Source organism: Crocuta crocuta, unplaced genomic scaffold, assembly GCF_008692635.1.
Source record: "Crocuta crocuta isolate KB4526 unplaced genomic scaffold, BGI_CrCroc_1.0 scaffold131, whole genome shotgun sequence".
NCBI classification, from domain to species: Eukaryota; Metazoa; Chordata; class Mammalia; order Carnivora; family Hyaenidae; genus Crocuta; species Crocuta crocuta.
In genome coordinates this window covers 6,090,775-6,106,897 of record NW_027528977.1, presented here as the reverse complement: position 1 = coordinate 6,106,897, position 16,123 = coordinate 6,090,775, and the positions used below count along the sequence as shown (strand labels likewise).

The following is a 16,123-nucleotide window of genomic DNA, read 5'->3' as shown; positions in this document are numbered from 1 at the left end:
CTCAAAGAAGTGTGATGATGGTACTAAAGTAAGTAGGCTACATTGCAGAAATAATAAATGGGTTATTTTTAAGTATTATATAAGCTGTGTTATTAGTTGGCTACTTATTGGAGTAGAAATACATTGATATCAAAGGCAATTCAAGATGTAGGTCTACTATGTACCGATATTAGTGTGTATTGTGTTCATATAGGAATATGAGCACTCATTACTCTGTTTGCCTAAGTTCTTTTGCATTCATTACTATTTAGATTTTTTATTGTTTTTAATTGCTTAAACCATCACTAGCTTTCATTTAACTTGCCTGAGTATCAGAGTTGGAGTTTAGATCCATGTGTACCTAACACTTAGCCCTCTCTTAATTATATTTCCTCATTTCCATCAGAGAAAGGAGCACAGAATTGTTTGTTCTTTCATCCATTTGCTCAACCATTTACATACATACTGTGTTAGACAAGGTGTTAGAAGCATTGCATTTAATAGACCTAGTGCATTCAGGTAAAACTAAAACAAGGTCTTGTCTTTAAAATCACAGCTCTTTAAATTCTCCTTTTGGAGGCATATATCCCATACCCATGCTTTCCCTTATATTCTTTTGAAGGTTATTTCTATTGCCTTTCTTTTTTAAAATTTATTTATTTATTTATTTACTTTATAGTTTATTTATTTTTGAGACAGAGAGAGACAGAGCATGAGTGGGGGGAGGGGGCAGATAAAGAGGGAGACACAGAATCCAAAACAGGCTCCAGGCTCAGAGCCTGATGCGGGGCTTGAACCTACGAACCGTGAGATCTGACCTGAGCCGAAGTCAGATGCTTAACCGACTGAGCCACCCAGGCGCCCCTCTATTGCCTTTCTATAGCTGCTGGCATATCTATCTTAGTTAACAGTTCAAAGTGATGACTTATAGGTTAATAAGATCTAGAATTAATACTTCACTGATTTAATTTTAATTCTTAGACAGCAACACATTTATATATTTTGCTTTATGACAATTAGTAAGAAATATAAATAATTGCATTTGAAATGAATAAACACAAGTAGAAAGGAGTCATATGTTACTTATTAAGTGAACAGTACAGGGAGCAAGAGATTAATTCAGAAAAGAAAACGTCTCTTCTAAGAGGACTCAGAGACACTGTTTCTGATTCACTTAAGACACAGATTTGGGACTGTTGCATTAATCATTTTAATCTTGATACACCACTGTGGTTTTTCTTTGTTATTATTCATCCTCTCCCCTATGTGTTCTGCTTTTTTCTCTTTTTTATACCTTTTTTAATATGGAAATGAGATAACACTGTTAGAGATACTTGAGTGTACCTGTCCTTCAAAATGAAATAGAAATAATTAGTATCTACAGAGAGATTCTAGTCTACGTTTTAGTCATCGGCATGAACCACTGTTGAAAATAATAATAAAAGAAGCAGAAGACAAGAAAGCACAAAAAAATTTGAAAGATTATTACAGAGAATACTGAAAGGCTCAAAGTAAAAGTAGATGAAATTTATGATCTCTTAGAGTACAAATGAGAAAGAAAAGTTCACAAAGGATTAATCTATGTAGGACAAATACAGAGAAAATAGGAATTTTTAAAAAAGAACATCTTTGGGGTGCCTGGGTGGCTCAGTCGGTTAAGTGTCTGACTTCGGCTCAGGTCATGATTTAGCAGTTCATTGGTTTGAGCCCCGCATCGGGCTCTGTGCTGACAGCTCAGAGCCTGGAGCCTGCTTCAGATATTGTGTCCTCCTCTCTCTCTCTCTCTTCCTCCCTCTCCCCTGCTTGCGCTCTGTCTCTTTCTGTCTCTCCAAATAACGTTAAAAAAAATTTTAAAAAGGACATCTTTGAGACAAATTGATGTGAGTGTTTAAAACAGCCCAATAGTGGCTGTGTAGGACAAATTGTAAAATAGCCTTCTCCTAAAAAAAAAGTCTGTGTAATTCTAGAATACCGTTTATTAAGAGGATCTCCTCAGTATTTTCTCCATGGAGAAAAATTGGCTTACTTACCAAAAAATGAGAAATAAATTGGCAGAATGAGATGCCATATTGGGATGCTGGAAAACCATGCCTTTCAGAGTTGGGAAAAAATGTTTTTTCTTGAACTATTCCTGAAGTGTGAGGGAGAGATGAAAATGTTTTAAGGCATGCAAGGACCCAAAGTTTACCACCTTATATAAAATTTCTGAAACAAATACTTGATGTTCTAGTAAAGACAGACAGACAGACAGACACACACACACACACACACACACACACACACACACACGAGAACATGGGATTCAAATCAGAGGACTGTGCTTAGAAGCAGTCAAAAGTTATCATGGTGGGGGTCACAGGTCTTGAAAACAAGTAGACTAAATTTTGTTGGGTTCAGAAGAGAACACCCTTAGGAAGCAAGTGAAATCACATTAAAGAAAATTATTAAGACATGGTGATTTTCAGGACTTAGGTATTCTTTCCAGTTCCTTTCCTTACCATATCTGTGACATTCTGACATTCTGATAAGGCTTTTACATCCACCATTCTACCAGAGTTGCTTTTGTCAAAGATCCTCAGTATCCTCCATGTTGCTAAGTTCGTTGGTCAGTTATAGATCCTCCTCATACTTTATTTCTTAGGAGCATTTGGCACAGTGATTAGTTCTTCTGTCTGAAGCACTTTGTTCTTTTGGCATCCACACCTGGATTTTCCTTTTCTCTCCATTCGCCTCTGTCAGTTATTCTGGTACTTCTTTCCTGGTCTCTTATTATTGGATTGTCTCAGGGCTGTCCTTGAACCTTTTTTACTTTTCCAAGTACACTTAGAAGTCTTGTCCAAGTTTGTGCCTTTTTGAATATTATCTATATATGGATAACTCCCAAATTATACTTGCAGAGCAGAATTCTTCAGTCACCTCCAGGCTTCTACTTAACATTGCTGCTTGAATGTCTGATAGATATCTTAAACTTAATACATGTAAAACTAAACTGAAGATACTTTCTCCAAACCTGCATCTTTCACAAATTTTCCTACTTCATTCAGTTAACGGCAACTCTTTGTTTCCAGTTGTCCAGGCTATAAAGAAAGAGTCATACTCGACACCTTACCTTATTTTATAACCTATATCAGAAAACTTTGTTGACATTCCCTTCACAATATATTCAGAATCTGACCAGTTTCTCACCACCTCTATTTTTACCGTGGTCTAAACCACTGTGATCTCTTGCCAATATTTTTTCAATAGCTTTGCAAACAGGCTCCTTGCCTTTGACCTTGTTCCCCTTCACCCTATTCAAAATAGTAGCCAGAGTGTTTTATTAAAACAGAAGTTAGGTAATGTCTGGTCTGTGTTCAGAACTCGTCGGTGTTTTTCCAGGTCACTCAGAATATAACCTACATTTCTTACGTTACTTTATAAAGGCCTATGTGATCTGTTCCATCTGACCTCACGTCACCCACCCTAATTAATTTTCTAACCTCATCTGTTGCTTTCTGTCTTGTTCATTCCATCCCAGACTTCTTGCTATGATCACTTCTGGAAGTTCTCACCTCAGGAACTTTGATTTATTATGCCTGCAGTGTTCTTTTCCTACGTTTATACATGGCTCTCTCCCTTACCAGGTATTTGCTCAGATGATCCCCTCACAGTGAGATTTTCCCTAAATACCATATTTTAAATTGCGCACCCCCAGCAACCCTTTATTCTCTGCTTTATTTTACTCCATTGTATGTATTATCTAACTTACATTTATTTACTTCCTTGTTTTGTTTAGTGTGTATATCACACTGTAATTTTAGGAGGACAGTGATATGTGTCCACTTTGTTCATTATTTGAAGCCTCAGCACTTAAAATAGAGCCTGGAACATAGTAAAATAAAGCTTTATTCTAAAGAATAAAGTATTTCACTTTAGGTGAAATACTTGTGAATTTAAATGTATGGTCATCCTTTAAGATTGTCATGTACTATACTATGACTGTGTGAAAACTCAAGTTATTTCAGATCATTTTCCGTAGTACTAAGACAATATTAATTAGAGCTTATCTTTTTGCCTCAATGTTAAGATTATTTTTTTGGTAAGCTTTTACCCTTGCTAACAATCTGATTTGGTTCAGACAGATTAGAGGATTATAACGTGTTGCTGAATTTATAATTTATATGGGAGAATGTGTGAATGTACTCATGTATGTAAATATAGAGCTGTCTGTGGTTAGATAATACAGTTAAGCTCATCTGCAGAACTATCATCTTTTAATAAGTGGTGGTATAAAATTAGCAATAACTCCAGTGTTTAAGTAAATGAGCTGTTTAAATGAAAACATAAGCCCTTACCAAACTTAAAAGAGCACAGGTTGCAACTTTTGAAACAGTAAATGGATTAATTTAGAAACAAAAGTTCTTTTTATATTTGTTACATGACACATTTTAGTTTTTCTAATTTAGAATAGGTTCTTATTTGGGATCAAAATATCTGAATAGTAAATTGACTGTTGTAAAGAATAAGTATATTATTATTCACATACATTGATTTTTATTTTATTTTATTTTAAAATGTTTTTTAATATTTATTTTTGAGAGAGAGAGACACACACACAGAATCTTAAACAGACTTCAGGCTCTGAGCTGTCAGCACAGAGCCTGACACAGGGCTTGAACTCATGAACCGTGAGATCATGACTTGAGCTGAAGTCGGATGCTTAACTGACTGAGCCACCCAGGCGCCTCTACACACATTAATTTATAATTGTCATAAGCCATTATATATTTTGAAAATAAAGTTTGTATTAATAGGGTTAACTTTTTTTTAACAATGCCAAAGCTAAGGGAACTATATAGCACTTGATGTAGAAGCAAAGATAGCATAGTGTAGTAGACTCCCAGATCGTTTGGTCACATACTTCATTCAGCATTCTTCCACTATATTTGCTTATTTACTTTTGTTGTTATTATGTCAGTCTTAAGGATGATACATGGTTACAACAAGGTTTTTCAGGAGGAGATGTAACTTTTCAAATAGCCATCTTGACAGTTTTAAGGTTTTTTGACGGATTGTTAGATCAGATTGTAGTTTTCTGATATTAGAAGGTTAACAAACTGCTTTGTTAGGAGAAGCATTAGTTTTGTTATTTTTGTTTTGTGCTTGTATTATCAATGTTTTGTTTAATCTGTGGTTTCCTTGTAGGAATCTTCTGCAGCTTATTTGTTGTCTGAATAAAAAATAATTCACATCCATAATTGCACTGAACTGGGCACACAAAAACTTCCATATATGTCACAGTATACTGAAAAAGAGCCAGCAGGTAAGCAAAGTGTCTTTGTCAGTCCCTCTACATTAAGGATTTTATATTTTTCTTCCTAGATACCTCGAATACCATACGTGGCATGGGATCATGGCCTTTTTAAAATAAATAAATTAATTAATTAAATATAATTTATTGTCAAGTTGGTTAACATACAGTGTATACAGTGTGCTCTTGGTTTTGGGGGTAGATTCCCATGATTCATCGCTTATATATAACACTCAGTGCTCATCCCAACAAGTACTCTCTTCAGTGCCCATCACCGATTTCCCCCTCTTCTTTGGCCTGCCCCTGTCATCAACCCTCAGTTTTCTGTATTTAAGAGTCTCTTACGGTTTGCCTCCCTTCCTCTCTGTTTGTAACTACTTTTTTTCCCCTTCCCATCTCCCATGGTCTTCCATTAAGTTTCTCAAGTTCCCCATATGAGTGAAAACATATGATATCTGTTTTTCTCTGACTTATTTCACTTAGGATAATACCTTCCACTTGTAATCATGGTCTTATATGAGACCATTTTTGATCTATTGAATATTTGTAAAACTTAATTTCTAATTTTTGATATGAAAATATGTATAAATAAAAATTGTTATGTTTTCTTTCTTTACTCCCTTGGCTTCTATTGTGTTTTCCATTTTGGAGACTCTTCCTTTGGAGGAGCTATTAAGGGCACTGGTTCTGGAATCATGCTATTTGATTATTGGACAAGTTACTAAATACTTAATGTTACCGTTAATTTTTTGATCTTTAAAATGAAGTACAATTCCTACCTTGTAAGGTTTTTAAGGAGATTAAATAATGTTAATCTTGATAACTGTATAAATACATGTTTGTTTTTCATTTGTGCTTGGAAGCAATTCTACTTATTTTAATGCAGTAAAACAAAAATATGTAACTTTTCCAGAAACTGACTGTTTCATATACTGTGAGATACAATTTTGTTTAGGGGGACCTGGATGGCTCAGTCAGTTAAGCATCCCAACTTTGGCTCAGGTCATGATCTCACAGTTCGTAGGTTCAAGCCCTGCATTAGGCTCTGTGCTGACAGCTCAGAGCCTGGAGCCTGCTTCAGATTCTGTGTTTCCCCCTCTCTCGGCCCCTCCCTCACTCGTGCTCTCTCTCTCTCAAAAGTTAATAAACATTTAAAAAAACTAAAATATTTTGTTTAGTTCTTGTATAGTATATGAAAAATTTCATTAATTAAAGAAACTTAGCACTTTTTTATATATAGATATGGTAATGTTCTACTTAGGTAAGATGTTACTGTTTACTACTGTATACATCCCTCAGCTGTCAAAACGTAGTATTTAAGTTGTTCAAATGTTGATGGCTTTTGCTACCATAATGTTTACTGTAGTTTTGAAAAGTGAGATAGCATGTTTTTGACTTGGCTCATTGCTGTTTTCCTTTGGAGAATTTTATCTGACCCTAGTCTTTGGGATGTTTTATTATGGTCCAGTTGTTTCTTCCTGGTAGTATAGATGCCATTTAAAGAAGTTGCCTTTGGATAGAAATGTATTCATAGTTAATGTAATTGAAACCATCGTTTCACGTACTAGTAATTAACTCAGCAAATATGTATTAAGCATTTATACATAAGGTACTTAGATAATTTGGAGGATCATTGTCTAATCCTTAATGTGCTTTTGCAGTATCCCTTATGAATTTGGCATATGAAAAATCATTTTTGTTAGGTTATATTCTAAAAATCTGAGATATATTAAAAGTACCAAACTTTAAAAGTTTTTTGGGGGGATAAAGAGGCCAATTAACTCTTGTAACCTAGTATTTCACGTTTACTTTTCAAGTTTGTTTTACAGTGTTAGTAAGGTGCATATAATGTTCAGTAGCATATGATTTGGCAGGTTGTAGCATATATGTTGAAACATTACCTCTGCTGGTCACCAGAGTAAAGGTCATTGCATGCCTCTCTTAATTTTAACTATGTTTTTCAGCAATGGATCAAGAATCCAGCAAGGCTGCTTGGCCCAAACCAGCAGGAGGATATCAGACAATCACAGGCAGGAGATACGGAAGAAGACATGCATATGTCAGTTTTAAACCATGTATGACCAGGCATGAAAGAAGTTTAGGTCGGGCTGGTGATGACTATGAAGTGTTGGAACTAGATGATGTTCCAAAGGAAAATTCCTCAGGTATGCATACATGGATTTATGTAAGAGCTCATTAATAAGCATGTAGGAATTGATCTTGTACTGTTGGAAGTTGTGTGTGGGTTTTATGTGTCTATGGATACAAATGTACACTTCCTACCAAGAAATTCTATTCTGATATTTTCATTGAATTTAGTATTAACAATATATACATTTAAGTGTAGAAGAAAACAGAATACAGCCAGTCATTAAAATGTTAACTATATCATCACATCCCTCAGCTAGGGGAGAGCTTTATCTTTCAGTCAAAAAATTTTTAATGTGAACTGAATATATTATTCCCTGCATATTATGTTTTACAGTGTTTTTGTGTGTTGTTTCTCTAAATACTTTAGCTTGGCTAATTTGATTTCTTAAAATCATTTTATGAAATATAAATGTCAAGTAGTACTTAGTTATTTAATGAAAATCTCTTAATTATTCAGGGGTCTGAAAAAGTATTTTGCAGGGGGCGCTTGGGTAGCTCAGTCAGTTAAGCATCACTTCAGTTCAGGTTACAATCTCATGATTCATGGGTTCAAGCCCCACATTGGGCTCCACACTGACAGTGTGGACCTGCTTGGGATTTTCTCTCTTTCCCTCTCTCTCTTCCTCTCCCCAATTCGTGCTTTCTCTCACTCTTAAAAAGTAAATAAATTAACTTAGAAAAGGGAAAAAAAGTATTTTGTAGATGTCCATGTATTGTAATTATACATCTTTGGACTGAAGTATAGTCCTCTTGTCCTGAGCAAATTTGATAATTCTAAATTATTTTTACTGTCATTTATAAATAAGATTCTGAATTATTAGTTAATGAGTTCACTCTGTTAAAGAAGCCTTTGTGATATGACAAAACTGCTCTTTAGTTATAATTATAAATTTTTGTTCCAACAAATCTCAGATATCTTCATTTTTTATTATTACATTAGTAGTGATAAAAGATTAAGTGATTTATAGAATAGATCTGATTTTATTCTTTTAACAAGATTCTGACAATCTATGGCAAAGTGACTCAACATGTTGACTTTTTTGTTGTTTTGTAGTTATAGCTGTAACATTATATAAAGGTAACTCATTATTGTAGGTGTATTAAAAATCCATTTGGGGTAGAAATCTAATATATCTAGAGACTGAAATATAATTTTCTGAATTGACCTCAAACACAATAGAGTGTCATTTCTGTTAGATGTGTAACCTGTTCTTTTATCTATCAAAAGTACTTGTGAAGTTGTTGGTTTTTTTTTTTACCTGCACATCATAAAAGAAATGAAGTTTGAATTGTGAACCTTAACAACTGGAAGGGCAGATTGGTTACCCTATAACTTGACTTATGCCTCTCACTGTGTAGTTTTTCCACTAGCCTCTCCTTTTAATGTGTTTTACAGAATGTTTTAGGTATTAGCAGTTAGGTGGAAAACCTCCAAAAGACATCTGATAGAGGATATTGAGGCGCTATACGATGCCATAAGTGAACTCATAGGGTAACCAGTGTGCTCTCTCAGTTAAGGGGCATAGAAGTACCCGTTAGAGAAATTCACTGATATTCAAGTGAGTAATGATTGGTATAATTTCTACTTAAATAGTCATTATTTAGTAAAATTATATCTAAAACTAATGTTTCCAAAAATGTTTTCTTTGTTTTCTATGAAGGTTCCAGTCCATCAGATCAAGTTCATTCTTCTTTACCCAACGACCCTTTGTTTGAAAAAAGTGAAACAGAAATTCCCATTTGTGATACAACATCAAATCAAACCATTGAGAGCAGCCCATCCTTTGCTGCAGTACATCATAGTGAGGAGGGCAGGGAGACTTTAGGAAACAGTACAAATCTTCATAATCACTCTGAGGGAGAATATACTCCAGAAGCGTGTGATGCTTCAAGTGTACAAAATGGAATTTCATTGGTGCATACTGACTCTTATGATCCAGATGGCACACACGGAGAGGCCAATGACCGTCTTCAGCTTTCTGCAGAAGTTGTGGAAGGTGGTGGATATCAGGAAGCATTGAGCAATGCAGTCTTTGAGTTGGCAAATGGAGAGGTAGAGGCATACACTGGTCTTTCGCCTCCGATTCCCTCTTTTAACTGTGAAGTAAGAGATGAATTTGAAGAGTTAGATTCAGCACCTTTAGTCAAAAGTTCCACTGGTGATACTGAGTTTGTCAATCAGAACAGTCAGGAATTTCAGAGGTCCTCTTCTGAAGATGAAGTTGTTAGAAAGAAACAACAAAATAATACTAGTAAGGAGAGTCAGAGAGAAAATGAAACTGAAGATTCAGTGTGTGTCCCCCGGCATAATTGCAGTGAACAAAATACTCGTGATAAGAGCAAGAACCAGGCAAGTTCTCCTGAACAGGTAGTGAGACCCAAAGTTAGAAAATTGATAAGTTCAAGCCAGGTGGACCAAGAAACAGGTTTTAATAGGCATGAGGCTAAACAAAGAAGTGTCCAGAGGTGGAGGGAGGCTTTGGAAGTTGAGGAGAATGGCTCAGATGACCTCTTAATAAAATGTGATGACTACGATGGAGAACATGACTGCATGTTCTTGGATCCCCCTTACTCAAGAGTTACACATAGGGAAACAGAACATAACCAAATTACAGCAGAAAGCGGAGCCACGGCAGGAAGGCAAGAAGTTGTGGATAACACCTTTTGGAATGGCTGTGGAGATTATTACCAACTGTATGACAAAGACGAAGACAGGTAAGATTTCATGCAGTGCTTTGTCAGATTGCATAATAAGCAGGGTGGTTTATTTATAGTACCATTAAGGTTTGATGGATGGGCTCTCCGGCACGGTCAGGGAATTAGGTATTTTGATTTACCGAATATTTGTATTTACTGAGTGCTAACCATACTTGCAAACTACTGATTAGTTTTTCACAGAAACCTTTGAAGCATTTTAGGGGTTTATAGAAATTGTAAGTTCAGATGATGATTATTTGTTCTTACAAAAGGATAGAGATGCTAATTATTTCAGTTCATAATGTTTCAGCTAATAAATTGAAGGTAAACATTTATTGTATATTTTTAAAAAAATATGTTAACCCATTCTGGTTTTAAAAAGTGAGTAAGATCATAGAAAATTTTGATAATATTGAATGAACTTTGTCAGTATTTATTAATGTTACCTATTTCTCTGTTCTTCCTGTTGCTCTTTTTATCACTTTTTTTTTCGCCTACTTTTATTCAGCATTTGATTTTTGGTCACAACTCTGTGTGGTGCATATTTTTACTTCCCCTGTTTATAGATGAGGAAACTGAAGCACAGGAGAGTTAACTTCCCAAGGTCACAGAGCTAGTAAATTTGCTGGAATTTGCATATCTGCCCAATCCAAATTTACTATTTTTAAGAACACATACAGCCTTTCTTATAATAAACATTCTGGTTCCGCTTACATAGAATCTTTTATTCCCCCAAACTGTAAGACCATAGAAAGAAGAGAGAAATGGAAGATTTCTTTCTTCAGCTTCTGGCTTTTCATTATCGTAGAGTCCAAACTTTCATATAACCATCTTTTGAATATGAATACATTTTATGTATTTTATTTTATATCATAAAATTAATAAGATATAGCTAGTTTTCTTTGGGTAGATGGATAAAGCTTCTGTAATACACTGTAAGTAACTTGTAGAAACAAATGAAATAGAGTTTCTACTGTCTTTGAAGTTTATAAACTTCAAGGGTTAGCAGACAATATGTATATAACCTACTAGTTTTTAAACTTAAGGGTAAAATTAGGTAAGAGCTATGGCCTAATTTATTTCAGTATTTTCAGTTTAGGTCCACAAAATCTTAAAATGGAAATTGGCAGCAAAACCTAAATTGGTGTTAATTTGATACAGGTCTGGATCTGAACTAACATGAGGCCATTTTTTGAAGCATTCATAACAGTTTGGTGCAGAAATATCAGTGTTTGACTACTAAGTTTTTGACTTGGACCCTGCTGGGAATTATTAAGTAGTATTTCTGATCTTAGGAAAAAAATCTGAATTCCAGAGCACACTCAGCCCTAAGAATTTTGGACTTGATTATAAACCTTTAGTATGCCTCTAGGTTGCTATCAAAAATAATAACATCAATTTATAGTCTTAGAAAACTTAACTTTTTGGAAGTATAAGATTTTTTTCCTGCAGTTACATTTTTGCTTTCCTGAAGGAACTAATTTAATTTGGCCATTCCTTCATCATTGGAGACACTAATCAAAAATAATAAATACCTCTTTTTTGTGTGCGTTGTATAGTCAGGCCTAATGTCATTTAATTCAGTTAATGAAATTTTGCATTGTTTGTCAACCTCAAGAGTAATTTTCTTGGCTCTTGATATTTAAGTTTTTTTTTTTTTTTTTAAGTCAATAGTATTAGCATTCTATTTGCCTAGAATGACCGTTTGACTTTTAATGGTTATAGGGTGTTGTTTTAGTATGTTTATTTATAATTTGTTTCCTTAAGTGATATGTCAATATTCTAAGCAATGATAGATCGTTACAAACAATATATGGATGAGAAAAACACAGTCAATAGGAAACTTTTTCTTTTGACTTTTTAGTACTAAAAGAACCTGAAGTTAGGGTGTGCTTAAAAGATGGAACTAATTTTGGAACAATCTTTTTTTTTTCCTCCATTTATTTTTGAGAGACAGCAGGGGACGGTGGGCAGTGACAGGGAGACAGAATCTGAAGCATTTTCCAAGACTCCAAGCTGTCAGCACAGAGCCCAGTGCAGGGCCAACCCATGAACTGCAAGATCATGACCTGAGTGAGCCAAAGTCGGACACTTAACTGACTGAGCCACCCAGCCGTCCCGGTGTAAAAAAAATTTTTTTAATGTTCATTTATTTTTAAGAGATACTGAGCATGAGCAGGGTATGTACAGAGAGAGTCTGCGACACAGAATCTGAAGCAAGCTCCAGGCTCTCAGCTGTCAGCCTAGAGCCCAATGTGGGGCTCGAACCCAGGAACCATAAGATCATGACCTGAGCCAAAGTCAAAGTTGCACGCTTAGCCAACTGAGGCATCCAGGTGCCCCTAGTGGTAATCTTTAAGACACATTCAAATGCCAGAAACACTTAGGGTTTTTTGTTTGGTTTTGTTTTTTGAAAACTACCATCACAAGAATAACTTCTCAAGGATAATTCTACCTAGAATTCTATTTATATTTGCATCTGTAAGCCTTGAGATATGTTTAGGATCTCATTTCAGTAGTCTGGACATTTTTGAGAGTAACTCAGTTTCTATGCTACTGTTTCCTGTTCTCTACTCTCAACTCCCTGCAAAAAAAAGATCACAATTGCCAGAATCCCTTTTAATATGGTGTCAGATAAAGGTTGAAATTTAATGACAATACATTCCTACTTAGTTTCATTTTGCCTGCTCTTAGTCTACTAGGTGTTTTACTATACTTTGGCTGAGTTCTGATAATAGCAGATTAGAAAAATGGGGAAACAGTGATTCTACAATAAGTGTCTTGAGAATGAAAATATAAATAACCTTTGCCTTGAGTCTGTAAGATTCTTTTTAAGTTTTCTCTGCTTTGTAAAACGTAAAGATGCTATACTTGAAAATTTTTCTCACCATGTTTGCTTTATAATCGCTACAAACAGAACCATCTTATCGAGAACATAACTAAAATCACTGACATTTTTAGTTACAGGAATTTTGGCCACTTGTAAAAAGTATAGTTCAAAAAATAAATATTTTAGTTCATATTTTCTTTAAAAATGAAAGATATTTGAATGAATCCATGATGCATATTCCTGAAAACTTTTAAATGATCACTTAATTATACCTGAAACATTACACTTTATGGAATAAGCATTGCAGCTGGTAGAATTGCTCTGAGCTGTTTGACAGGAACCGAACACCACTTTATTAAATTAGAATTGCGAGGGGAATTTTAATAGGCAGTATGTAATTACCAGACTTGGAATTAGACCAAAGAGCTAAGGTTAACATCTTGTTCTTTTGAAATATACCCTGAGAACTTTAATAACTGAAGACAAGATCTAGTGTTTAAAAGAACCTTTTAACCATGCCAGCACATTTTAACCTTGGGCCTCACTGTGTGAAGGAAGAGGCAATGCCATCCACTGACCATTTCTTATAGTACTTGAGGTTTCTTTCAGAGCTTTTCTGTCCCTAGACCTTGGCATTGCGTTTTATCTGAGATAAAAATGTCAGGACAACTTTTTGTTATTGATGATGTTGGGAAAATAAAAGGAATATTAGCCATTCAGTTGATTTCAGTTTGATATATTCAAAAAGGATTTATTAAAATCTTCCTTAAGTGTCAGGTACTCTGTTAACTGCAAATAATAATGATCCCCATTCCCTTGGTGTTCACCAGCCTTATGAGGAAGAGAGAATATGCAGATAATTATTACGAGACTAAATTAAGTTCCTTTCCTCTTCTATGTAAGTTAGCTGAGAGCCACGAAGAAGGAACTCCTCTGATATCCCTGTATCCCAACAGTTAAGCATCTATGAGTAGCCAAAGCAAAGATCTTAAAGCATATGCTCTAACATTTTAGCAGACCTTTTTATCTTATTTCCAAGTTCATAAAAGTTAGGAGTAAATTAGGGATAAATAGCTTTGCTCTTCAGGCATGCTAAAGGGTTACAGATTATAATATTCTGATATTTACGGGAAAGACCAGAACATTGTAAAAGGCAGACACAAATTCAGAAAAAACCATCTGGTCCTTACTAGATTAACCGCCTTATAGATTTGAACAGCTAACCATTTGTATCACTGTATTATAACATAGTTCATTGTTAATAGTGGTAAAATGTCCCAGACTGCTTAGATTATGTTTAGTATACTGTCTGAAAAGGCAGATATGATATATCTTAACATAATTTCCATCCAAGGTATTTTCAGTAAAATTCAGAAGGTGGTTTTTGATCCTAAGATAACAAAATTATCTAAAATTTCACTTTTCTCTAGGCTTGTATATAGTTGAGTTTTTACCGATGTGAAAATGCCAAGGAAGATGAACAAACTAGTTCCTTGGGGGATTTGAGGAATAAAAGCTTGCTTTTGGATGCTTTTACTTCTATATCTTATTTCTATGTAAGGTTTATACTACATAAATTATTTTGTCTAGAAATCACATGTAACTTTATCTAATATATGAAAAGAGTTTTTTTGGTTCACAATTGAATGTGTAAAATGTAACATTTGAGTAATTTATAGTTGTCTGCTGTTGAAGATAGCTCTAAATGCTCATAGGAGACAATACTTATGGAAAAACTATAAAAATCAAAGTGGTACTTGAGAATTTAAAAATGTTTGACTAATTTGCATTTATATTCAGGAACAAATGGGTCCTTACTATTTCATGATTGTTTTGTGCTATTTATTCTGTTGCTTATTCTCTTTGAAAAGTTCCCTATACTCCTGTCACCCTTATTAGATAACTTTGTTTCTTGCTTTCTTAGACATAGTAAAATAATTAAACCTGAACTTTCTTGTTTTCCTTCTCCATATTACAATATGTTAGTATCCATTTCTGTTTTTAATTTTTTCTTCAATGAAAGGTGGTGACTTTTCTCATTTTTTTTCTGTAGTCATATCTGACCCCTGACTTTATTATTCTTATGCCAGAGTTGCTTCCTTCTCCACATTCTGTAGTTTTTCTTAATCCTGACGGGAAACCTTTACTTGATTTGCTTTTTCCTTTAACCAGTTGCCTGTTTGTTTTCTCTTCCATTGGTGAATTTCCAGAATAAATGTACTATACCTACTCTTTTTGTTCCTGCACTCTGCACTTTTATTTATTTAAAAAAAAATTTTAATGTTTTACTGATTTCTGAGAGAGAGAGAGAGAGAGAGTGAGTGAGCACGAGAGCAGGGGAGATTCAGAGAGAGAGGGAGGTACAGAATCTGAGGCAGGCTCCAGGCTCTGAGCTAGCTGTCAGCACAGAGCCTGATGCAGGGCTCGGACCCACGAACCATGAAATCGTGACCTGAGCTGAAGTCGGATGCTTAACTGACTGAGCCACGCAGGCGTCCCTCACTCTGCACTTTTAAATGCCTTGAAATTTAACTCCCTAGTATTATTTGTATATTCTCTAATGTTAACAGTATCCTCCTGTTTCTCAAATCCGATTGACTTTCTTGGTACCTTTTTTTTTTAACTTTAGTGCTACTACTGAGCAATTTGCTTACCCTTTCCTGCTCCATATATCTTCCATTTACCTCTGTTTGTTTTTTCTTTGCTGTGTTTTCACTGGATGGACCCCAGGGGTCTGCAAATATTTTTTAGGCTTTGTGGACCAAAAGGCAAAATCAGGGGTATTATATAGGTACTTCAGCAACCATTTAAAAATGCAGCAAAACAAAATAAAAACTTTCTTAGCTTCCAGGCCATTAAAAAACAGACAGGTGGCCAGATTTGGCTCATAGGTCAGGACATAGTTTGCTGACCCCTGGTATAAAAAGACACTAAGACTAAAGTTGATTGGGTGACCAGGAGACTGATATTTCCATTCAGTAAGACAAACCAAGGATTTAGAATAGATTTTCTTTGGTAGAAAAGAGAGAAAAATGGTGGTGTGCTGGTTGGAAATCCAGTTGAAATGTCTAAGCACACAGCTTATATAACAAAGTAACTATCACTTTTATTGAATGTTTACCATTTTCCAAAAATTGCGCTGAACAATTTATCTACAGTATTCACTTAAACATCTT

The 16,123-nt window shown here is 34.9% G+C and overlaps 1 protein-coding gene across 1 annotated transcript in view; it reads left to right on the top strand.

Moving 5' to 3' along the window:
- Positions 1-16,123, top strand: part of PJA2 (praja ring finger ubiquitin ligase 2) — a 72,326-nt gene that overhangs the window by 17,330 nt on the left and 38,873 nt on the right. Inside the window, exons 2-4 of the mRNA XM_077757164.1 lie at positions 5,164-5,281; positions 7,234-7,434; positions 9,082-10,135. Coding sequence (XP_077613290.1) covers positions 5,251-5,281; positions 7,234-7,434; positions 9,082-10,135 — 1,286 coding nt within the window. The 5' untranslated portion in view covers positions 5,164-5,250. The remainder of the gene's footprint in view (positions 1-5,163; positions 5,282-7,233; positions 7,435-9,081; positions 10,136-16,123) is intronic.